This window comes from Mesoplodon densirostris, chromosome X (genome assembly GCF_025265405.1).
Source record: "Mesoplodon densirostris isolate mMesDen1 chromosome X, mMesDen1 primary haplotype, whole genome shotgun sequence".
Classification (NCBI taxonomy): Eukaryota; Metazoa; Chordata; class Mammalia; order Artiodactyla; family Ziphiidae; genus Mesoplodon; species Mesoplodon densirostris.
The window spans coordinates 97940456-97966746 of NC_082681.1; the positions used below are offsets into that span (position 1 = coordinate 97940456).

Consider the following 26291-nt stretch of genomic DNA (forward strand, 5'->3'; position numbering starts at 1 on the left):
CTACTTGTCAAAATTGGTGTGCTTTTACTGAAGTAATGATAGCACACTGCCTCAAATACATAACAAATGTAAGCAATTATCATTAATATCATTAAAAAGTAATAAAATAAAATTCTGAATTATATGGAGGTAAACAGGCAACCAATCCCACCTGGGGGGATATTATCTGAAGTAGGAAAGATAAACAACAAAATATCATGTAGAAATGTCACCCTGAAATGGACTCTGGTTCAGATAGTACTAAACTAGTTAATAAATTAAACATTGGTACCTCCACCACTCAACTAAACACATGAAATCTTTATTGGCCAATTTAATGGAAGAATAACACCATCTGATTGAAAAGTAAGCTGGGCATTAACTTCACATTTCTGAGGATGGGCAGGGTGACAAAAATACAAGTATTCAATTCTAGGACAGGAAAATGGATTTCACACAAACAATATCTATACTGGCCCCAAATCAGAGGAGTTTTAGATACGGCAGATAAACTGAGAACTAAGAAAGAAGGGCTGAAAAAACTTATTTGTCAGATACTTTGATATATATATTATTTCATCTTTTAACAATCTTGTGGAGTAGGTACAGTTATTTCAGTTCTACAGACACAAAGAGGATCAGAAAAGTTAGGCATCTTGCCCAAAGTCACACAATTAGTTTACTGGCAGGGTCAAATTTTAAAACCCAATTTACCTGCTCTGAGAGCTGTTTACACAGTACCAAAACAGAATGAATCTGCTTCAGAAATACATTTGGGGAGAAAAGTTATTACCAGAGATAGAAATAAAACAGGAGGCCCTGGAATGCATTTCATGTGTGGGTGAAAAGAAGGAATCTATTATGAAAATAAACTGTATTTTATTTAAATATTTTACCATCTAAAACATACTGTATATGTTGTATCTCTCCATCCCAGAGGGAAAGGAAATGAGGCAGAGAAGACTAGATCTGTAATGGACAGATTGTACGCACCACTCCCATACCAAAATACTTTTTACCCACCCCTCACTCTCTATTAGAAAAGAACAGCGTATTTAGGAAATCAAGCTCTGCTCAAAAACTGGGCGTAGCTGGTCTAAGAATAACCACACCTTTGATAAGGAATCACTGAGAATAGCCACGTGGTCTAATTCTGGCCAATGAGATGCAAAGTGAAGTATTCTTGAAAACATCAACAGGAAGTCAGGATCTTTCTCCTCTATAACATGATAAATCAGGTATTTACTGAGCACTTACTATATGCCAGCACTATACTAAGCACCTATACCACTACTCTACATTATAGAGTAACTCTATAATGTAGAGTAGTGGTATAGGTGCTTTTCTTTATGAGACATTGAAAAAGAAATCATCTCACTGTGCACCTGGCAACCAGCTTTAAGAATAAGCCAACACAGGGGCTTCCCTGGTGGCGCGGTGGTTCAGAGTCCACCTGCCAATGCAGGGGACATGGGTTTGTGCCCCGGTCTGGGAAGATCCCACATGCCATGGAGCGGCTGGGCGCGTGAGCCATGGCCGCTGAGCCTGCGCGTCCGGAGCCTGTGCTCCGCAACGGGAGAGGCCACAACAGTGAGGGGCCCGCATACCGCAAAAAAAAAAAAAAAAAAAAAAAAAAAAAGAATAAGCCAGCACAGAACAGAGAAGAAAATGAATCCTTAGTGAAACACTGGATCAGCTAAATCAACCAATCCTGAAGGCTGGACTTTACATTATATGAGCTACTTTTTTTTTTGTCATTTTAACCAGCTTCAGTTGGAGTTTTCTGAGGTTGCAGCCCATAGCATCTATACCAATACACTGTGCTAGGAAACAACTTCATGTAGTGGAAAAGTCACCAGAGGCTCCACATCTATCCATAAAGGTAAAGTGCTAGCCAGTCCACTGTAGGAAAACTGAAGGCCACCTAAGGGGAATGGGGCATATCATTCCTTCTGATTCCTACCTTCACTTACACTAAATGCTAAGCACTTACAGTAATATACTGAAATACCTCCTCTTCAACTACAAATGTCATGCCTAAAATTCTCCTGAAAATAGACAAGGAATACTGGAGAGAGAAGCCTTAAAAAGCCAATGTCAAGATGAGATAAAAATCAAATGAAACCTTCTCATTATGGAGAAGAGAAATATCAAGGACTCCTGAAATTCTTTTCTATGTTCATGGAAATGAAACAAACATCAGAATGGTATCAAGTACTTTAAATAAATGGAAGAAAGGCCCCAAACCAGAAGACTGCACTTACTTAAGGCAATCTTGCTAAAATCGTTATGACTTGAAAGTTTGTTAGCCTTTACGCCTGAACAAATTAAAAGTTGTATACAGGAAGGTTTCTGTTGAACAGTAGTAAGCCAGAACACTTTGAATTAGCCATGAACACTTCTCAACACTGAGTCAACACTGATTAAAGGGGATTTTAAATATTGCCACCTTCATGGAAAGAGAGTTTTGCATCCATAGAATTGTTTAAGGTACCCACTGTACTGATATTCAGAGATAGCCATATTCCATAATTTGGGACAAATCTCATTACTTTTTTCCTCTCAAATATATTTCCTGAGCAACACTTATACTTCTGCAACACACAATAACCATATTGTGACAGTTCTGTAAAAAGCTCAAATAAGTTGACTTTGTATTATAAGCATTTTAAGAGTCTGGTTTGCTAGTATACACTGTGAATGTCCAAGAGGAGGTCAAAATATGTAAGGTGGTATATCTGAACTTATTTTCCATTTCAAGTCCACTCACATGCGAATGTATAGTTTGAGACATGCTGCTCTAAACTTGAGGAAAATTGGTAACTTCTAGGCATCCCTTAGTCTCCACATTACTTACATTTGCCCTAGGGCCTATTTCTCAAATTGCACTTACCTTTGAGAACTGTGTGATCTGAATACTTTCACAATCTACTTATTTTAGTGTTTTGGACTGTACACCTTTCTTTCGTACCATCAGCATTGTTCTTTATAAACTCATGAAAGATAGAAACAGTATTTGAAAAACTGTCTACTTTAAAACTCTAGAACAATTAGGCACTCCTAAATACAGTTTTATTTGTTTTTTTTTTTTTTAATTTCAGTAGTTCCTTACTAGTGAATTCAAACTACAACCTACTGTAAGGTCATTGTTTATCTCCCTCCTGACGTTTCAGAATGAAGATAATCTGCAACGGAGATATTTAGAACATGGCAACCATTATAAATAGTCATAAGTTCACAAAAATTTAAGCTTCTCCTAGAACTTCTAATCCTTTTAAAAAGCAATACTTTTGTCGAGCAGGGAAGCACTATCTTCGTGAAAAGCCCAGTAAGATCTAAAGTGATGGCATAGATAGCACAAGAAACTAAATGAAAAACTTGAGAAATGTTAAATTCTATAGAAAGTAAAATATTTAACCAACAATGTTATTTTGCCCAACAATGTTTATACTCACAAACCAGCAGTTCAAATGACTAGCAAAGAACACACGTTTTTATATTTAAGATATGAGACGTGCTTTGCTGGTAGAGGTGGAAAGATTTCTAGTGAGACCAATACAAGTAAACTGTCAATGATGGGGTCACAGATACAGAATCAATAAGCAGCTGCTTCTGACCTCTATGGTTGCCAATCACTAATAGCAGAGTGATTCAGATGTCCAAATTGAGACTGAAACCTTCACCCTTTCCTGATAACAGACCACAATTAAAACTCAAAAAAAAAAGTTTAATGATATAATTAGAAACCCAAACTTATGTATCTTCCAGTTCACAGCTGATAAACAGTTCTTTCATCTAAATTTTCAAATTTTCTTTTGAAGTACCAAATAAATTCCAACATTTCTCAATGTTCTAATATTTAACAACCCCCCCCAAAAGACCCCACAAAAATGAAACATTGTATCTCAGAAAAAAACCCAACAACCTACCTTTAAACTAGACTCATAGTCTGTGTTCACTTTGAACATAAGACCAAGCCGTAAATGAATTTCCTTGGCTCGACAAAAGCTGGGATCAACATAAAGCACCTCCTGAAATGCTTTAATTGCCCTGAAAGAACACAGACATAAGATATCTTTACTTTTTAACACTTACATGAATTTTTGCTTGGTAGAACAGTAAAACTTCTCTTTTATTCAATTCTGTTTTAAAGGAAATGCCAGTTTTATAAAAAAAGATGTGAATGAATAGCTTTAACAAAAAAAAGACTAGGAAGGGGTGCCTGGGTCTTTTATGTAATTGAATGTGTGTAATATAAAAGGAGAAAAGGAAGATCAGTTGAATTTACTCTCAATTATTCAATTTTTTTTTTTTCTGGTTGCACTGGGTCTTTGTTGCTGCACGCGGGCTTTCTCTAGATGCAGCGAGCGGGAGCTACTCTTCGTTGCAGTGCACGGGGCTTCTCATTGCGGTGGCTTCTCTCGTTGCGGAGCATGCGCTCTAGGTGAGCAGGCTTCAGTAGTTGTGGCACGTGGGCTCAGCAGTTGTGGCTCACGGGCTCTAGAGTACAGGCCCAGTAGTTGTGGTGCATGGGCTTAGTGGCTCCGCGGCATGTGGGATCTTCCCGGACCAGGGATCGAACCCATGTCCCCTGCATTGGCAGGTGGATTCTTAACCATTGTGCCACCAGGGAAGTCCCTTCAAATAATATTTTATGGATTAATAGAATTGTCAGTGTAAATAACTGATTTCACTGTTTCTGGAATTTCCTAGGGGAGAGAGGGGTGGGGCAGATAGTTTTGTTTTTAAGGGAGGAGAGATTAATCCTGCCTCTAGTCTACTCCATAAAATGAAGTCTTTTTAAAAAACTTTATATTTCTATTTTTCATATTTAGGTTTACAATCCATCTGCACCTTATTTTTTATATGATGTGAGGCAGGGGTCAGTTTTCATTTTTTTCAATACAGATATCCAGTACCCCCTACATCATCTGTAGAAAAGACCATCCTTACCACAGCTCTACAGTGCCACACTGTCCTAAATCAAATGTCCATATCAAACGTCTTGGTCTGTTTCTGGGCTCTCTATTCTACTATATGTCACTTTGTGTCTAGCAGTCCATCTTTGCCCCAAATTCACATTCTATCTTTCATAAAAAGTCTTAATTACCAGTAGAACATATACAAGGATGAGGAAGGAACACTTTTCACTGAATACATTTTTATATCACTTAATCTGATCATATGAATGTACTATGTACTCAAAAATGAATTAAAATTATGACAGAAAAACATCTACTTTGAATTTTGAAAACTATAGTATCAGGTATAACAGTATTTTAGGCATCATTTTAAATCTCTCTACATGATTTAAGGCTTATCCCAAGTACAGCTAATATATTCTTTGCAAAGCTTTTTATCAACTATTCTCTACTTCTATTTAATCTTAAAGGAGGTTACTTAGAATCTTAGACAATTCCAAAACAAAAGTGAATCTTTATAAAAGTTCAAAATATATACCACAAAATAGAGCAAAACAACATGCCCTATGTCTTTAAGTAACTTTGACTTGTATATTATCTATTTCCCCCCCAAAAAAAACTGTGTGATTATATATTTATTATAAAATTATGGGTTCTAAAAGGTAATATTTACTGTGAGGAGCATCAGATACCTTTACATCTGGTTAAATACTTTTTTCCTGAAGAGGAACTCGGCATCTATGTGTTAAGATGGCATTTCAAATGGGTGGGGCTATGTATGTGTTTTATTATTTAGTGTGTGTATAGACAGCAGAGGGGAGTCAAAGGCCTGATAAGAAAGAATCCGTGTAAATTACCTTTCTCATTCAAAGGTGACTTCCTATTTCTCTCAATCAGACTTGATACTCATCGGCATACTGCTAAGAAGTTCTCTGTACTTTTCTCAAACCTTTCTAATAAGAGGAGGTGCAGCTTCAGCCTCTATATTCTCTTGGTCATGTCTAGAGCGTCACCTTCTAACAGAACAGATTGTGTGCACAGGTGTGTGTGAATGTGTGTGTGTGGGGGGAATACAACACACACATGTTGGGGGAGGGGCATAAAAAAGGTTAGGAAGAGAACAACTGCAGCAATAAATGATGTCAATTAAAAGATAAGATGTGACTGGGAAACGGTATGCAGGGGCTTTTGGAAGCTTCTGGGATGTTAGCAATTTTTTATTTCTCGACCCAAGTGATAGCTATGAATGTTTATTTTATAAATAACATGTAAAGATGTATACTTATGTTTGTTTAATTTTCTTTAAGTATGTTACATTTTTTAATAATAAAAACTGAGGATAATGCTTCATAAAGTCCTAATTAACCTGACCTTACGAAATGGGTCAGAGAACTCCTATGGAATGGGTCAGAACTAAGCAATGTCCACACATGCCAATTAAAAACCCAGGCAAGGAAGAGTGGATATAGGTATATGTATAACTGATTCAGTTTGCTGTATACCTGAAACTAACACAACCTTGTAAATCAACTATACGCCAATAAAAATTTAAAAAAAACAAAACAAACAAAACAAACCAAGGGGGGTGGGGGGTGGGGACAGGCAGGCCTGAGTCAAATACATGAAAGAAGAATGGAAGTGGTGAAAGATAGCAAAGGAAAGATGGAATAAAGGAGAAAAAGAAGATAGGAAGAAGAACAGTCTAAGGAAGGATGTATGCGAATGGGAAGAAGGAAAACACAGATCATCAATAACAACCCCACAGGAGAAATATTTCCTACTCTGTCTCAGTTTCTATTTCCAGTCTTTTCCCAACCTACTGTTCATAGATGTGTTTTACTCCATAGGTGCCTTTAGTTCTTATCCACTTAGTTCACAATGTCACACAAGTACAACAAACACAGGTTATTTTACAAAGTTCTCTACACATGTTAACACACTGGAAATTTCTTTTAAAAAATTATTAACCTACCAGCAAAAACACATATTACAATACACTAGTCTGGGCTACACTGTGCCTGCTCTTTAAGGACTACTAAAAGTGCCCATGACAAGGGAGGACAACATACATCTATTCATCAAGTTCTCCAGGTTGTTTCAAAGTTTCCCTCAAATTCAATACTTGCAGACTCAATCTTCAATATCTCATTATCAGATAACTGAAATAGTCTCCTTAAAGACTTCCCTTGCTCTCCTCTGGCTTGTCTATGCTTCCTAAAATATGTGGCTCCTGTGATTGCCTACTAACCATGATACTCTTTTAAGTCAAATCTCCACGTAGCATTTAAGGTTTGTGAGCAGTTATACCCATTGCCAGCCATGCCCTAACATTGCTCCTCCTCAGCTGTGAGCTGGCATATCTTAGGAATTCCTTCATGCAAATACTGGCCCTCTTGGCTTCACGGCTTCTCCTCAGGATAGTCTCCTGACCTGGAATATTTTCATTCTTCTGCTTCACTCTAAATCCACCATTACCTTTAAGACTCACCACCCAAACTCAACATCAACTATTTTTTGCTTAATGTTAACCAGCAGTTAGGTCCACTTTATAATCAAATCATTTTACTCTTTACCTGTCAGTGTGCTGTCTCTAGTTTTTCCAAGTAGTCTATTCCTTGAGGTTTACATTCCTCTTTTATTTTTAAATACTCTAGACATTATAGGAAAATGTTTAATATCTGTTTACTGATGTCATCACTCTTTATAATTAACTGACTGGACTTCTTGTTGAGGGGGTGGGAAGGGATGCTCCAGAGTCTCTTTACTGATCAGTTCTCCTCAGCTAACAAAATAGATGCAAGTTCATTTTCACTTGCTTTTCTAAAACTCTTACCATCTTTTTCTCCTATGTGTTACATCCACCCCTTGGGAAGGAAAAAAGAATGTGTTTATGTGTTAGGAGGGGGATAGTGTGTGGAGAAGACAGGTACCACTCAGACTACATCCTAATTTTGGTCATCATTTTAATGCATTCATATCTCACCAAACCACATGTAGCCAGAACATGATCTGTGTAGAAGAAGTTAGACTAAACCACCAACACATACAAGTTCTGCTGATGTCAGTATTCTGACTGACAGACTATTTTAGAACGTGAAAAATGGCTACCTAAAACAATAAAATACTTTTAATGATACAATGCCTGGAAAGGTTTACAGTTTTCAAATATTAAAGCACAGTCTCTACTGAAATTTTAAACAAGTGCATATCGCTATGCTTGAGTATCCATGTATTTTCTTAAAATCTAAAGAATGTTTTTAATATCACCAAAATTATTTCTATAGATTTTCAGTTTAAAATTTTTTGCAATTAATGTTTGCCATTGTTAACAATTTTTAAAAGGAAATGATAACTTCAATAGCACTACCTTCAAAAAACACACACATGCTGAATATATTTTAAAACAATGGTCATTTTTAAATAAGATTTCTAGAGCCATTTTTTAAAAAGCCTCCTTTAGAATTTTACCAAACTATAGAAAAATAATATTAACTAATCATCCTAGCACAGTTTTAGTACATTTGAAAAGAGACATAATAAAACTTTAAGTTCTCTGAAGCTAATAAAGCTGAGTCCAGAGGTTTCCCTCAGGGATATCTGAAGAGATAAAGGAACTAATTCCACAAATTTTCATACTAATAAAAGGGAGCATATTCTAGCTCTAAATCAGTAATAACATATATACACAACAGATATACACACTTCTATACACACACACATATATATATATATTTGGAAATTTAGAGGATCCTTCTAAATGAGACAAATAGATTTGATTAAGAACTCAAAGAGACAGGTAAGGTAAGGTAAGGTAAGAGTTTTAAAGTGGAGATGGAAGGAGAAGGCAGACCAAAGAGAGTAAATGGCACAAACCAACTTGCATAGGTAAAAAAATGCTCACGACATTTTCAGGGAAATGTTAATACAGTAGTGACTGACACAAAGAATATATTTAGGGGAACAATAAGTCTAGAAAGATCATCTGAGGTTGAAACAGAGAGGACCTTAAATGTGAGGCTAAGTTAGAAGTATCACACACTAGGCTATTCACATTGACGTTTGCTAATATATTACCTCCTGGTTCTTTTGCCCTCTCCAGCCATCTTCATTTCATCACTGCGGACAGTGGGATGTTTTCTTCCCACCCCTATTGTAAAATTTATGTTTTTATTCATAATTTCCCTGAAGCTTAATCAATCCAAACCCTTCCAAATGCTCTCTGGCAATCTATGTGTCACTGGTAAGCATAACTTTACCAAAACTGCCTTAGTTATCTGCTATTTTCTTCAAAACAGCAGCGAACAGAATAAACTCAACATATGTTAACATGAACTGTTTTATTTTAATAGAAAAAAACTTTTGATCTAAGAGCATTAGTTTGCAAAATGATAGCTCAAAAGCATACATTAAATATTAAGTTTTTGCCAGACTCCATGCTAAACAAGCCTCAGGATCAATGGAGGTTATCTCAAACTACATTAAGTTTATGTTTGCACCCAAAGCAGTGATTTTACAAGGAGAGCAGAGATTCCTACACCCCTAAGAACACTTGTAATTGGTACACGCTAGGGAAATGAGTCCTGGAGAAAGTTCACTTGTAATGTGTTAACATTTCTGTCTTTTTAAACTCACCTCCATCTCATTACCCTACTCCTTGCTGATGTCAACATAATAAGGTTTCTTACTACAAAGGCAAGGAAAAGCTCAGTTCAAGGTACCCTTAGCAATATGCCACCTGCATGAAGAACAAGTGAAGGCATGGGCATGCACTCATGCACATGGAAAGGAACAGCTTTATAGATACTGGTTCTAGCTCTCTGCTGCATGCATTTTACTATGTGCTTCTATGTCTTCCTTTCTCCTTATATTTATTTTAAGTTTGGTCACAGATTACTGTGTATGATAATAGTAAAATTAAATAATTATGATAAATCCAGTGAGGATGTAACAGTTGCTCTACTACTTTCTGACATGGGCTCCTCTAAGACGCTGAAATTGAAACTGGAAAAACTGACCAAATAACTGAACTCATCCAGAGGCTAACAGTAAAATCAACTCACCCCCCAAAAAGGGGGCGGGGGGGAGCATAATATGGTAAGAAACAAGACAAACAGGTTAACAGATAAAACCAGTTAATAAAATTGCTCTTAATAATTTATTAAGTCGCCATCACTAACCCCAACACACATGGTGGTTGCACACATTATTCTCGAATACTTAATCTAATTAAATAACAACAGACACCACTTACAAATATTAAATTCTACTTAAATTATAAATGTACAAGGGATAGAACATTCTGAGCTAACAATACAAAAAAGGCATACCACTCTCTTCTCTGGAAATATTTTTTCAACAAATCCCAAAGAACTTAGTATGTGTTAGGGGTGGAGGTGGGTCTGTTCCCAGAAATTAATAGCCACCTATAAGTAAAACTAAATAAAACACAAGTATAGTTTTAACCTAAGGAAGTTCCTATTCGTTAAGGCTATACTCTAAAACTCTCACCAAGCACCTACTCCATGCTTTCTAATTTTGTGGCTGTTCAAGAAATAGCAAGATAAGTGAAAGCAAAAATTGGGGCACAGAGTTTGTGAAAGAACATTTGACCAGCAAGACAGGAAACACACATTCATGATGGATTAAGAGAGGGTGTGAGATATGTCATTTTAGGCAGCAGCTAGAGCTGAAACTCAAGACATGAGAAAATGGTAGTAACCAGGACAGGATCAACAGAACAGAAGGCACTTACTAATTCAGACATTGCATCATTCTTATATCATTTCAGTTTCATTTCTTAAGTCAACTGAAGGACACAGAAATCATATGTAGATAAGGAATCAAAAGATATAATTTTCCACACTACAAGCCCCCTAACTTGACATGGTCACATACTTTTTAATGCAATCCAATTTTCAACTGATGATGGCTTCACCTCACTACTGATTTTATGCTTATATCTTCAATCTACAGGGAGTTCACAAGTTATCACAGGTAGGTGAAAATTAACTGGTGTGAGGTATACATGTTCATTTCTAAACTGCAGAGTTCCTTGCCTTGAGTTTCATCTAAATTATTTCTCGCTGGCCATAAAGATTTTACCCATGTGCCCAGGAGAACAATTACAAATACTGATTAAAAAATAACCACCAATCAATCTTCAAACTTGGGGACAGACTACAACAGACAAAATAATTAGACTGGGAAATCTGAGCATAAGTTTGCTTCTGCCACCAATTAAACAGTTATATAATACTGAGTTACACACACATACACATCCCTTGTTTTCTACGTCTATAAAATTAAGGGAAAAAAACTAAGTTATCTCTTAAGACCACTCTGGTTCTAAAAGTTTAGAATTGTGAATTCTATGAATAGCATCTTCAAGAAAGTAAAGAGATTTTAAAACAGTCCTAATCTACTCTTGATTTTACATATGATACACTGGATATAAAGTTAGGAGGCTTAAATTTAAGCTTGCTCTACAACAATGGACAATTTAAAAGAAAAATATTACAAAGCTTCTTTATAAAGATCAATTATAGCTTTGTTTACAAAGAAAATGAGTGATTTGAATGATTATAATAGTCTATCCACACAGGTGTTCTCTAACAATGCAGTGCTTCCATAGATGATCAAAACCCAACAGGACCAAAAGCAAACGGGAAAGAAAAGGCATCTGGGAAAAGTCATTCATGTTTTAAGTTTCATCTTTAGAGAAACCATATCAAATCATTGCCAATGCATATTTAAAAGCTCTGTAATAAATATCCAGGATGCGCAACAGGTATATGACAGGGTTATAACCTTTGGTCAAAATGTTCCTTTGGACTTTCTCAGCACTCACTCAGCTTAAAATTATGGAGAATAGAAGGCACTCTGACGAAGTCGAATATATTTCAAAAAAAATGTCTACATAGGGCTTTACAGTTTGCAAAATGTACATTATCTCATGTGATCATCAAAACTCTGTAGAGTAGAAAAGGCAAAACCGTGATGTACCTAACACACACACACACACGCACACACACACAAAATGAGGAAACACATCAAACTAAGTGGCAGTGCTGAGACCAGAATACCAATCTTTCAACTATGTTCTTTCCACTAGAGAATGTTACTGTCTTGTCTGGTAAACAGAAAAACAACAAGGGGGCAAAGGCCACAGTAACAGGGACCTATACTTTACCGTTTATAAAATCGTATATATATTTCTATCATATTTAATGTCTGACTCTGAAGGTGGTACCATTACTCCTATTTTATAGAAGAGAGAATTGAGAGTTTATAATCTAGTGCCTAGTTACTAGAAATTGGAAAAGTACTAGCACACTCGTGTGTGTGTGTGTGTGTGTGTGTGTGTGTGTGTGTGTGTCTTTTGGTGAAGGAGGAAGGGAAGGAGCAGTCAGTATATCTAAAAGTCTGAAAAGGAAATACTGCTCATCACAGACCATTTACCAACTTGAGAAGAGAGAGTAGAGTCATTCCCCAGTTCAAATAACCTGGGGACCACCAGTCCATAACAAGTGACTGAGAAATTCCAAAAGTTTTCTAATCTAAGTCTTCTTTAATCAGAATCTTATACCAGATTCTTTTAGGAACACATATATTTCTAATAATCTAAGGTAGGTCAATATCCCTGAAGGAACAAACTAATAATTTCAGGAGATTATTGGAAAATGTAGGCTTAGTGATATTAAAATATTTTGTATTTATTACACACACACACAAACACACAGAAAAATACAAACAAAATAAGCTATTTACTGGAAACAACTGGAGTTATTAGTTTTATGTCAACTTACCACTGAAATGCATTGTAATGGAAGTAGACCAAACCAAGACCATATAAAAAGGCAGCATTCTGGAAAGAAAGGGAAAAAGAGACTTTTAGGAAAAGCATTTATGTCTAATACGTATGTTACTAATACTATAAAATATGGTATCCAGGATGTTTTATGTTATTAAAAATCTATCCTGCATTACAATATAGTCACAATGTTTTTTGTTTTTTTGTGTGTGGTACGCAGGCCTCTCACTGCTGTGGCCTCTCCCGTTGTGGAGCACAGGCTCCGGACGCACAGGCCCAGCGGCCATGGCTCACGGGCCCGGCCACTGCGCAGCATGTGGGATCCTCCCGGACCGGGGCACGAACCCCCGCCCCCTGCATCGGCAGGCGGACTCTCAACCACTGCGCCACCAGGGAAGCCCTACAATGTATTTTTAAAACACCAAAATAACTGATGAGTCAACAGATGGCACAGAATCCAATCAACTTGGACAGATTCTGTGGTTTCTTTTTAATCAAACCTGCCCTGAAATAAAAAATGTCAGCACATACAGATGGCCAATAGGCACATGAAAAGATGCTCAACATTGCTAATTATTAGCGAAATGCAAATCAAAACTACAATTAGGTATCACCTCACGCCAGTCAGAATGGTCATCATTAAAAAGTCTACAAATAACACATGCTGGGGAGGGTGTGGAGAGAAGGGAACCCTCCTACACTGTTGGTGGGAATGTTAAGTTGGTGCAGTCACTATGAAAAACAGTATGGAGGCTCCTCAGAAAACTAAAAATAGAATTACCATACCATATGATCCAGCAATGCCACTCCTGGGCATATACCCAGACAAAACTATAATTCAAAAAAATACAGGCACCCCTATGTTCATAGCACCACTATTCACAATAGTCAAGACATGGAAACAACCTAAATGTCCACTGACAGATGAAAGGATAAAGAAGATGTGGTACATATATACAATGGAATACTACTCAGCCATAAAAATAATGTCATTTGCAGCAACATGGATTCAACTAGAGATTATCATACTAAGTGAAGTCAGTCAGAAAGAGAAAGACAAACACCATATAACATCACTTATATGTGGAATCTAAAATATGACACAAATGAACCTATCTACAAAGCAAAAACAGACTCACAGACATAGAGAACAGACTTGTGGTTGCAGTGGGTGGGGGTGGACTGGGAGTTTGGGGTTAGTAGGTGCAAACTATTACATACAGAATGGAAGGACAACAAGGTCCTACTGTACAGCACATGGAACTATATTCAATGTCCTGGTATAAACCATAATGGAAAGGAATATTAAAAAGTATGTGTATGTATGTATGTATGTGTGTGTGTGTGTATGCATTAACTGAGTCACTCTGCCATACAGCAAAAATTAACACAACATTGTAATTCAACTATACTTCAATTAGGGCTTCCCTGGTGGCGCAGTGGTTAAGAATCCACCTGCCAATGCAGGGGACATGGGTTCAATCCCTGGTCCGGGAAGATCCCACATGCCGCGGAGCAACTAAGCCCGTGCACCACAATTACTCAGCCTGCACTCTAGAGCCCATGAGCCACAACTACTGAAGCCTGTGCGCCTAGAGCCCGTGCTCCACAACGAGAAGCCACCGCAATGAGAAGCTCACACACCACAACAAAGAGTAGCCCCTGCTCGCTGCAACTAGAGAAAGCCCGCACACAGCAACAAAGACCCAACTCAGCCATAAATAAATGAATGAATGAATGAATAATAAACTATAATTCAATTAAAAAATATCTGTCAGCAGAGTTCTATCGGTAATCTAAGAGAAAAACCTATTTTTCAGGAATAAGAAAATGCCTATGCTATCCTATTCTCTCTTGCTTATTATTATCTCTGTATTCTTCCTCTAGTTCTTTCTGTTTCTTGAACTGGATTTAATTTTATGTTCAGTGTTGCCAGGAAGGTAGTCAGAATTCAAAGTAAATGCACAATACAAACGTAGAACAAATTTTAGTATTAAAAAAAAACCCACATGCTAAAATGACACCTAGCCATTTACATTTTGAGCTATGAACATCAGTGATTCCTTTTGCAGTACAAAACAGAGATGCCTATCCAGACTCAATCTGACCTCTGGCCCCCATATGGGAAACTAGCTAGCTACTCCCTTTTTTCAAAAAGGGCAAACAGTTGAGTCCCTACTATGTGTTCTCCGAACTTATGTTCTAAAACTTAAAAAATTTCAAACTCTTACTAAAATGTTTCTTACTGTATTATTTTAGGTTGTATTTCCCCAGAAGTACACCCTGAGACAAAAGGTTTTAGTATACGTGGTTTATTTGGGAAGTTACCCTAGGAAACACCAGTAAGGGAGTAGAGAAGTGAGGCAGGGAAGAGAAGGAAGCCAATAAAGGGTGCAGCATGGCTGACTATGCAGCTGTGGGCAACTGGGACTTAATACTGCTGGGGATTTCTCGGAGACAGTGAAGAACATTCCTCAGTCATTTTGCGCTAGGTGTGAGGGAACTACAGTACTTATCCCACAACTGCTGTCATTCAATGACTGGAGAAAAAGAATCAGTGATGTTTAAAGACCAAAGTGTAATAAATAGCTGGGTGACTTTTTGGTATGCAATTATTAGTTTTAATACTAAAACTTGTTTTAGGGTTATATTGTGCATTTCCTTTGAATTCTAACCATACTTCTGGAAACACTGAAAAAAGGTTTCTTAAGTAGATCTTAAAATGTAATAAATATGGAAATTTAATTTCATTCAATCCTCAATACCCTCAATTTTCTGAATGAGAAAATTACATGCTACAAGGGTATTCACAAAGATCTCAGACAACATCCATTTCAAAAGTTCATATTCAAAATTTTAAAATTTAGTTGAAACTGGCTTCAATCAGGATCATTCACTTACGACCCCACCCTATCCCTGAAATAAACTGAACTTTTACTAGGTATTGAGGACAATACTCAAGGGTTGAACAAGCCAAACTGATTAAAATGTACTTCCCCGCACACTACTCTGTGTGTGTGTGTGTGTGTGTGTGTGTGTGTTGGGGGGGGTGGATGATGTTCAGAACACAAGAGTAGTTAAATTCAGAGTTATGAAATGTTCTACCCAAGAAAGTTTAGATTTGAAACACAACTGTCTCCCTAGGTGGGGGAGATGGAGGGGAGGAGAGCATGGTTGAATAACAATAGACAGCATCTTTCACCAAATTAGGTAATTGCCCAGAGAAGGCAGTGTAAGGTGTGGTGGAAATATGAGTCTACTGAGGGACATTTCTGCTTTCAGTACACATCCTGCATTCTCTCAACTTCTTTTGTTCATAGCTTATCCTTCCCCCTCTAGGAAATCTTATCCCCATCCCTGCCACTGTATAAATTTTATCAATCCATCTAGATCCATTTAAATGCCATCTTCCCTATGAAGCTTTGCCACGTCTCCCACCTCAAACCAGAGGTAATCTTTCCAACCTCTAAATTTGGCCTTAGCATAATGTCTCTAGCATGTGACATTATGGTATAATAGTAAGAACTTAATTTTATGCAAAATGCTAATATCATTTCTTTTAAAAGGTACTAACAACCCTTTGAGGTGGCAGAAATTTAAAGAATGAAGAGATATTAAGCAACTTGCTCAAAGAGACAGTTGCAGACATAGGAACTGAATCTAGGTCTGCCTCCAGAGCTCACTCTTAACTACTGATAACATATTTTTGCTATTTGTGTATTGACTAAATTCCATCCAATCAGACAAAAATGCAACGAAAGCAGGAGTGCTAATCATCTGTGTATATTACCTAGTATACACAGTGCCTTCCACATAGCAGATGCCCACAGGTTTAGTAAATTGAACCACCCAGTATTTAAGCTCAGTATTAAATTCAGTTTCCTGGGTGACACAGAATTAGTATGAGGGATGGTCCCTATTAAACAGGAGCTTATAAATCTCACCAAGGAGGTAAGTCTCATTTTTCCATAACAGTAAACGATGTAATTTAAACACTTACTGAGCACCTACTATGAGTCATAACAGTAAACGATGTAATTTAAACACTTACTGAGCACCTACTATGAGTCATAACAGTAAACGATGTAATTTAAACACTTACTGAGTACCTACTATGAGTCATAACAGAGTTATCAGCACTGGGAAGAAAGTAGTAAGCAAAAAAGATAAAAATTCCTATCCTCAATGAATTTACAATCTAAGGACAAATGATTATGAAATTAAGTGCATAATAATATATTCCTAGCTGCAACCATTTAAGAGTTAATGAAGTATAATAAGGACTAGGAAAAGAGGTAGAACTTGGGTATTGCTGGGAAAGCAGAAGGAAAAATAAGCCATCTCAGCCAGGGGTTCTAATCCACACATTTTTGGAAATAATGACCTGGGGGTGTGAATGGCTATGTGCCCTGATAAAGACGTGTTCCCTCCCAATGTACAACCTCACCAAAAATGCCAACAGCATCCCCATTGAGAAACACGGGTCTATGCAGAAGGATGACCCAAGCAAAGGCACTGATATGAAAATGAGTTTAAATGTGATGTAGTCATTCTTCAATCCACTGTGAGAAGTTAGGGGAGTAACTTTCTGGGAAATGTATTATTTATAAAACATACTCCTGCTTCAGTCCAAATCCTTAGAGGTTAGAGAGTATATATTAGGTGTCATCAAACTGGCACATGGGCCAAATCCAGCCAGCCACCTATTTTTATAAAGTTGTACTGAAACATAGCTACCCCCACTCATTTACTTATTGTCTATATAGCTGCTTCCAGTTCCAAGAGAAGAGCTGAACAGTTGCAACACAGAGACTATCTAGCTTACAAAGTCTAAAACAGTTACTATGTGGCCCTTTACAAAAGAAATATGCCAACCTCTGACCTAGACTGCATCACAGTACCCATCATAATCCCAAATTAAGAAATTATAACTTAATAAGATTACAATCAATTTATATTGAAGGCAGGGTGTGGTTCATTAAGTTAGCAGTTCACTAATGCCAGAGAGTCCCATGAAGGTGTTTTCACTGATCCCCAACATAGTTCTTAAAGAAACTCCTGGATGCCCTATGCTCTGTAATCAGAGCTCCAGGCTGTACAACCCCAGATGTGAGAGGGGAGCACTGTACAGTCCTCTGGAGGACACTATAAGCTTTGTTCTTTCCAGCTGTTCCTGGTTTCTCAGACTATTTCCAAATTGAAGGAAAGGGCACTGAGGGTTCTGCTTCTATTTTCATGAACATATATATGTAAAAGTAGACTGGAAAACAAGAATGGTAAATTAAACTATACAAAAACAGTGTGAGCCTTAGAACAACACAGATAAAATAAAAGGTTGGCAACCTCATATCAGACCCTCTTACTGCCAAATTTTCTTAAATCTGTCTATGAAATCCCATAGAAGGCACTGTTATCAACCCCCCTTTTTCCCAGCTACTTCCAGTGAGAAAACGTTGGTGACATAACAGTTCTAGCCAGTGAGATTTCTACCATGGGGTTTCTGGGAAAGCTTTTGCTTTCTTTGCATAAAGGTTTCCTTTTTTCTTCTTCCACTTCCTGTTAGTATGTCATGGTCACCAGAGTGATGAAGGTATTAATAGCCAACCAAAATGGTATGAAAATTACTTTAAACTGAAAACATCTGAACAATCAAAAGCCACAGAAACAATCATTATCTAAACTTAGGCAGAGCATCCTGAAAATACAGCTGCCAATGACCCCTCCCCACCCACCCCCTTCCAAGGGAGTTTACTAACTGGGAAAATACTGACCCTTAGCATTGAGAAGTGTGAATTCAGCTGCCCATCAGCATCAAAACCTCCAATAGAATCTTCCCTACTTTCTCAGTGAAGCCCAAAACCCTGAGACTGTTTTGTTAGGTTTATATATAAACCTTTATCTCTGGCTATTGAGGGACTTACTCATTAGAGGGCAACTCCAGCATGCATGTGTAAACACACTTTGTCTTTTCTCCTGTTAATCTGTCTATTGTCAGTTAATTTGCAGGCTCCCAACCACTGCACCCAAACTACAAGAGGGAAAAAGCATTTCCTCCCAACAGTGACAAGCACCAACCCTGTATGAAAATCAGACTGGGCAGGGACTAGAATGGCCATCATGGACATATCATGATTTTGAAAGAAAACAAGCTTTAAAGACAGCAGTAGAGTGCCAGTAAGTTTAAGATCAGAACACTGCCCCGCCCCTCCCCCCCTTTGAAGACACGGCAATTTCCTATCTAGCATGGTTTGGGTTTTTTAAGGGAAGTTTAAGCATGCAGCAGTAAGAGGGTAGCTGTTTCCCAAAGAAAGGGTCAGCCTTAACAAAAGAGAATATTAGTAAAATATTCAAGCTTTAAAAAAAATTTTATTAGACAAAACTGACTAAATGATGAGATTATCAAGATATTGTTATACTATTGCCAATATTTGGGTAGAATAGCAATCTGATTGTAGCACCTCCAAACATCCAGTACTCACATTTGAAGACAATTTTTTATGCAGAGATATCATTAAGAAATAAAATCAATCCAGACTATTAGAAAAATATAATAGTATGAAGGCATTCCAGAACTCCAGAAATGAATTTCCAAATGCCTTCTGGGTACTCTCCACCTGTTGAATATACTACAAATACCTGAAATCCCATGTATCTTACACCGCAGAGGAGAGTCTGATGCTCTAATGGTACTGAAGATTTTAGATAGTGGTAGCAATCTCACCAGTTAACCAATCCAAAAAGTAATCCTACTTTTCTTGTCTCAACTCTTCCCCACCAATAAGCCAAATTCATTCTATTCACAAAGCTCATTTTACAATCAAAAAGCCTTTGAATCTATCCCCTTCTCCATTCCTACTGCCTTTCTCTAGGTAATTTAGGACCTTGACTTTGTCTACCTGGCCTGTTTCAATAGCTTCCTAACTCAGCTCCCAAACCTTCGCCTCCCCTTCCACGTCCCCCCTTTCAATATACCTTCCACACCATTGCCAGTGAACTTGTGAAAAACTCAACCATGACACTTTCTCTATTTTAAACTCCCCTGAAGATTACCTACGACCTAGCCTGACTATAAATAAGGGTCTTGGTTATATGACTCTTGCTCAACTTTCCCAATCTCACCGCCACCACTCCAGTCAGGACAAATGACATGCAGGCCTATGAATAAAATATGCTCTTATACATTTCCATGATTTTAAACATGTTTGCTTCCTCTGCTGAAAAAGCCAATGCCATCTTTCCTTCAACTCATTTCTCAATCTAGCAAATTCCTAGCCATCCTTGGGACTTCCCTTGTGGTGCAGTGGTTAAGACTCCGTGCTCCCAATGCAGAGGGCCCAGGTTCGATCCCTGGTCAGGGAACTAGATCCTACATGCATGGCGCAACTAAGGAGCCCACCTGCCGCAACTAAGACCCGGCGCAACCAACCAACCAAATAAATAAATAAATAAAATTCCTATCTATCCTTTAACACATCACTCATCTCTTCTTTCCACAAGTATTACCTGACACATTCCCAAGTGCAGAGTTAGGTTTTTCTGAAGCAAGTTTCCAAATGAATATTCATGTCTATTACAGATATGCCCTTCATCTCCTCTACTAGAATACGAGCTTGTAAAAAGGTAGAGATAGAGCTCAAGTCATCTTTTGATCCCTATGGCAAAGTAACTAGCATATATAAGTCATTGAGGAAAGGTTTACTGCTAATAAATCAATCTCTTACAGCCTTAAATAACCTATTAGACATTTTTATCAAAGAATTTAACACTGTGCTGATTCAATTTATACAGAATCACTCCCTTAATACAATCCAAACTACCTTTTGGACACTTATAAGAGTTTCTCCTAGTTACAATAATATAGCAAAAGAGGTTGTCAAAGCTCATTACATCGATCAGATCCAAAGTTATAGCATTAGAGCAGAAGTTCTGCTTCCATGAAACTAATACAACATTGTAAATCAACTATACTCCAATAAAATCCTTTTTAAAAAAAGAGAATAAGAAGTAGTTCTGCTTCCAAAATCTATGCATACTATTGCATAGCGATCATGAAATCAGGCTACAGAGGCCATCAGACTTGGCTTGTCACTTACTATCGACTCACAAAACAAGTTAACCGAGTCTCAATTTCATAGGGTTGCTTTGAGGAATTAAGATCATACATGTAAAATACTTAAAATAATAACCTGGCACTTGGGATTTTTGTGAGAAGTAAAGGAGGTAATGTATCTACCACCAACAAGAAAACTACCTAGCACAGGGTAATTGCTCAATGGATACAGTATGACAGATAAAATTCTTGGGAAGTCGCACATGCTGTAAAAAAAAAAAAAAAATTACGCATTAAAAACAAGAGGATTTAGAAATAAAAGAGAGTTGTGGACAAGACTGCTCAAGACCTATGCAACATTATAACCAGAGGATTTCAAAAGTAGTAACTAGTACCTGGGACAGCCTGAACCACTCAAGCAAGAAGCTCAGCATGATGATAGGTTGCCATGGTCGATATCAAAAATGAACAAAACAATGAAGTTGCAATTCTGGCAATCCTTTAATTAGAGCAGAGCTGGAAGGTGCTGAGACAATGAAAATAGCAGAAAGCTGTACAAAACTGGGAACGTGCCTTTCTGAGGAAGAGCCCTGGATGAAGGTACTCATGTTTAATTTTCTTAAAATCTAGACTACAGAACTCCTGCTACCAGTGCTGCAGTCAAGCTGAGAGAACTTTTCCCTTTCCTACTTAAGTTTATAATTATACTCCCCATTATCCAGAAAAAAATTTAAATGAAACAGTAAGACTTTCACATCATACAACATAATTCCCTTATTTACCAATAACATGAATTAATTTCTATTAGTAGTACAGTCTATTTTGCAACAACGTGTATCTTCTCTTACTGTTTTCTAGCCTATTAACACTATAAGACGAAATAAAGACATTTCTCAGCCTCTGTTGCAGCTAAGAGTTCTCAAATGACTAAATTCTCGTCAGTGAGATGTGTATAATCTCATGATTCCCTTAAAGCCACAGTCCCCAACCTCTTTGGCACCAGGGACCAGTTTCGTGGAAGACAATTTTTCCACAGACTGGGGGCCGGCGGGGGAGATGGTTTCGGGATGATTCAAGTGCATTACATTTATTGTGCACTTCATTTCTATTACTATTACACTGTAATATATAATGAAATAATTATACAACTCCCCATAATGCAGAATCAGTGGGAGCCCTGAGCTTGTTTTCACTTGTCACTCACTGATAGGGCTTTGATATGAGTCTGCAAGCAATTGATTTATTATGGTCTCTGTGCAGTCAAACCTCTCTGCTAATGATAATCTGTATTTGCAGCCGCTCCCCAGCGCTAGCAGCACCGCCTGAGCTCCACCTCAGATCATCAGGCATTAGATTCTCATAAGGGGCGTGCAACCTAGATCCCTCGCATGCGCAGTTAACTGTAGAGTTCGGGCTCCTATGAGAATCTAATGCTGCGGCTGATCTGACAGGAGGCGGAGCTCAGGCAGTAATGTGAGTGATGGAGAGTGGCCATAAATACAGATGAAACTTCGCTCGCTCACCCGCCGCTCACCTCCTGCTGTGCGGCCCAGTTCCTAACAGGCTACAACCGGACTGGGACCACGTGGCCCAGGGGTTGGGGACCCCTGCCTTAAAGAAAAGGGTTGTTGCCCTCTGCTTCCTCTTCCTCTGACCAGCTCCTTGGAATGTAGAACCAACTCCAAAGCATCAGATAAAGAAAACTCAAGAAAGAAAAAATATAGACCAATTTCAATTATGAACAAGGATGCAAAGATGCTACATATTAGCAACCCCAATCCAGAAATAACTAACAAGGATAAAAATTTATTGTCAATTTGAACTTACTTCAGAAATACAAGATTGATTTAAGGAGAAAAAAAATATAATTACCTCAATGGATGCAGGAAAAGTATTTGCATACAAAAGAAAAATGGTGACGTTTAAATTGAAAATATTAAAAGTTGGTTGTCATAAGAGTAAGGAAGCTCCTTTCTATTCTTAGTTTGCTATTTACAAAGAAAGAACTTAATCATGTTTAATGGTAAAACGTTCCCTTTAAGCAGGGAAATAAGACAAATGTACTATACCACCTCTTTCAATCCATACTGTGCTGTCATCCTAGTTATTGCAGTAGCAGGAGCAAAGATCACAAAAATTAAAAATGAAGAAACAAAGTTACCATTAATTACAAAGGTAGGATAGTCTATATAGAAAATCCAAAGTAACATAGTCAAATTAGCCAAGTTAGTAAAAGTTAGTGGAGTTCTCAGTAAATTTAACTTAGCATATAAAAACCAACTGTAGTTCTATATACCAGCAAAGAGATAAAAATGAAATTAAAATGACATTTATAACAGCAATAAAACTAAAAGATCTAAAATACATTATTTTATAATATGCACAAGAACTTTATATGGAAATACCATAAAACTTTATTGAGAAAGACGGTAATGAAAGACAATGACAGTTTTTCTTTTTTAAACTGTACAAAGTTAATACAATGCCAATCAATCCCTGGAAGCCATTGTGTTTTATTTATTTAACTTTATGGCTCTGATTTCCAGCACTACAGAATTGGACTAGATATTGAACAAATATTAAGACAAATCTAAGACTCCAGGTCTGTGCTAACTGTTGCAAACCCACTTAACCATCTATCTGGCCCTTGCCTTCCTTTTCCCCACTTTGAGGCCTCCAACAATTACCCCAGGGTCTAAAACAGGGGTCCACAAACTATGGCCAGTCAAAATTTTTTCTTCAAGGCCCAGGAGCTAAAAAATTATTCTTATATTTTATGATGGTTACACTGTAAATGATTAGCTAAGTACCTACATAATAGATAATTTTGCCTCTTGGCCCACAAGGCCTAAAATATTTACTTTTTCACCCTTTTGAAAAAGTATTTGGACCTCTGCTCTAGACCAAGAACTTGGGAGAGTTCCCTAAACACCTACTGTACTTTCTTTCATGTGCTGGCTGACTCAGTTCTCTTCTTTAAAAGCCTTTCCACGTCTCCTACCTGGAAAACTCCCATTAATCCTTCCCTCTACTCTCAACTGTTCTGTGGAGTTTCTCTAATTCCCACTCAGACTTTCCCATACCCCTTACACAAAGAGATGTACTTCTACCTCACTCCTGAACACCTCTAATATATCACTTCCAAAAACTTATGCTTGTTTGTGCCTCCCTCACCAAGAACATGGGCAACTTGAGAGCAGAACTATCTTACTTATCCCTGTATTGCCAACAAAGCCCTTGTCAATGACAGTAAAAGCCAGTTAGTGACCGACATAAATAGTGTAACAGAAGTCATGGATAGGTCAGAAGATGAGTGCAGTTTCCACTAGTTCATCCACCAATTTGTGCAGACCTGAATGCAGTCTAGTCCATAAAGTAAAAGAAATTAAATAATGATTTCTAGGATGTGGTCTGCTTGTAAAATTGTAAAACTTCTAAAGAATCTAACCCTTGTGGACAAAAAGATGTTACCTGTCATTCCAGTAAACAAGGAATGTTGCCAACCATCAAGCCATCAGCTGCTGCTCCCCCATCCCCCCACCCCACCCCCACACACACACTCACCAAGGTGCACCTTCAAGTGAATTCAGGATGGAGAAAAACCAGGATACTGGCCCTTGATAGTCAAGATGCATATCAAAGAAATAATTTCAATGAGCCCAGACTCTTGCATCTTCCCATACACAGAAAAGCACTAAAATCATTATGTTTGACTACATTTATTTATTTTCTTTCCCCCAGCAAAAACTCTTATATATCCTGGCTTTTCTCTTACCTCTTTGGAACAGTTCTTCTGAGCTATATGAGAGGCTGTTTCCCAGGTTATAGTCCTCAGTAAGGTCCCTGAATTAAACATAATTCTCAACTTTCAGGTTGTGTATTTTTGTTTTTTCAGTTGACATCCTTATTCTCAAATATACTGCTTTTTAACTTTCCCTATATATTCTTTAAAAGAGATCTCACGGGCCTCCCTGGTGGCGCAAGTGGTTGAGAGTCCGCCTGCCGATGCAGGGGATACGGGTTCGTGCCCCGGTCTGGGAGGATCCCATATGCCGCGGAGCGGCTGGGCCCGTGAGCCATGGCCGCTGGGCCTGCGCATCCGGAGCCTGTGCTCCGCAACGGGAGAGGCCACAACAGTGAGAGGCCCACATACCGCAAAAAGAAAAAAAAAAAAAATAAAAATAAAAAAAAAATAAAAATAAAAGAGATCTCACTCTCTTGGTCTCTGCCTTTCTGGGCAAAAGTTTTGTTTTGGTTTTGGTTTTTTTCCGGGTTAATTTAAGCTTTAAACTTGTTGAGATATTAATTACAGTTCTGCCTTCCTTAAAGTTCTAAATATTTTCACGTTATAAAGCACTTCAATATTGATATACTTAAATACTCAATGTATTTTTAAACTCAAAACATGAGTCTGAACTGGGAAAAACGTGCGTTTTTCCATTATAACAATTCTCTCCCCAAAATCTCTCCCCTACCCAACATTAATCCCTAATCCCACATCAGTACTACATTAACAAAAAAATAAAACCGTATGGTAGCTAAATGGAAAAAAGAAAACCTTACTACTCAGCCCCAATTGGGAAAGAAGGCCAGCACAATTTTCAGAGCTGGTAAGAAATGCAGCATTACAATTTTCTAACATGTATTGAATCAAGGACTAAAATAGACCTTTTTGATGAATGTACTTTAAGGACAAGAATTGTTTATAATTAGCATACCAAAAACACATGCAAAGTAATCTCTATAAGCTTTGAGTTCCTGAAACACTCAATCTTTTTCAGCAGTAGTATTATAAAGCCCCATGATATTTTATATACACATACAAAGATATATGTAAATTTATTCTTCAATATTTTTTCAGTGTCCCAAATTAAATTTTAACCCAATTCTCTCAAAGCCATTGTAAAAGCAGGATTTTTTTAAGTTAATGAACTAATTTAAAGGGGTTTTGTTAATCAGAAGAACTGTACCCACAAATATTTTAATGAATATACCCCCCAAAATTACACATAATGCACAATTAACAGGCAAATTATATTTTATAGTGAAAAAGGTTGCTCTCCATCTTTCCACAACATTTAATCAATGGTTCTTTTAGACAAGCATACTACCATTAACTCAAACCTTTTCTTTCTTTTCTTAAATACAAGTGGGGAAAAAAGAAAAAAGTCAGTTCTATTTATTTAAAAGTTCACAATCATAAATGAATATATACAGAAATTGTTTAGTGAAGTACACATAATAAAAATCATCAGGAAGCACCAGCACTTCTTCATATTTTAACATGTCTCCTTACAGTCTTCTACTTATATAATGAAATACATAGCAGCATTAACAGTGTACATACAATTTTTTATTCCTACCTTCCTACTTTATACCATAAACCATAACGGCAATTTTTAAACTTTCCTGACTCATGAATGAGTTTAGGTTTTGTTATACTCGTTGAAGGGGATCAAAGCAAAATAACACCACCTTGCGTAGATCTAATACACGTAACAGCTATTACATAAAGGACATGAGTGGGTAA

The 26291-nt window shown here is 37.4% G+C and overlaps 1 protein-coding gene across 8 annotated transcripts in view; it reads right to left on the minus strand.

The window, feature by feature from the left end:
- KDM6A (lysine demethylase 6A) overlaps nt 1-26291 on the minus strand; it is a 201631-nt gene that overhangs the window by 83732 nt on the left and 91608 nt on the right. For all 8 annotated transcript variants that reach the window (XM_060088055.1, XM_060088054.1, XM_060088052.1 and 5 more), the window contains exons 5-6: nt 12707-12765; nt 3909-4029 (exon numbers count right to left, since the gene is read on the minus strand). In XM_060088055.1, coding sequence (XP_059944038.1) covers nt 3909-4029; nt 12707-12765 — 180 coding nt within the window. The remainder of the gene's footprint in view (nt 1-3908; nt 4030-12706; nt 12766-26291) is intronic.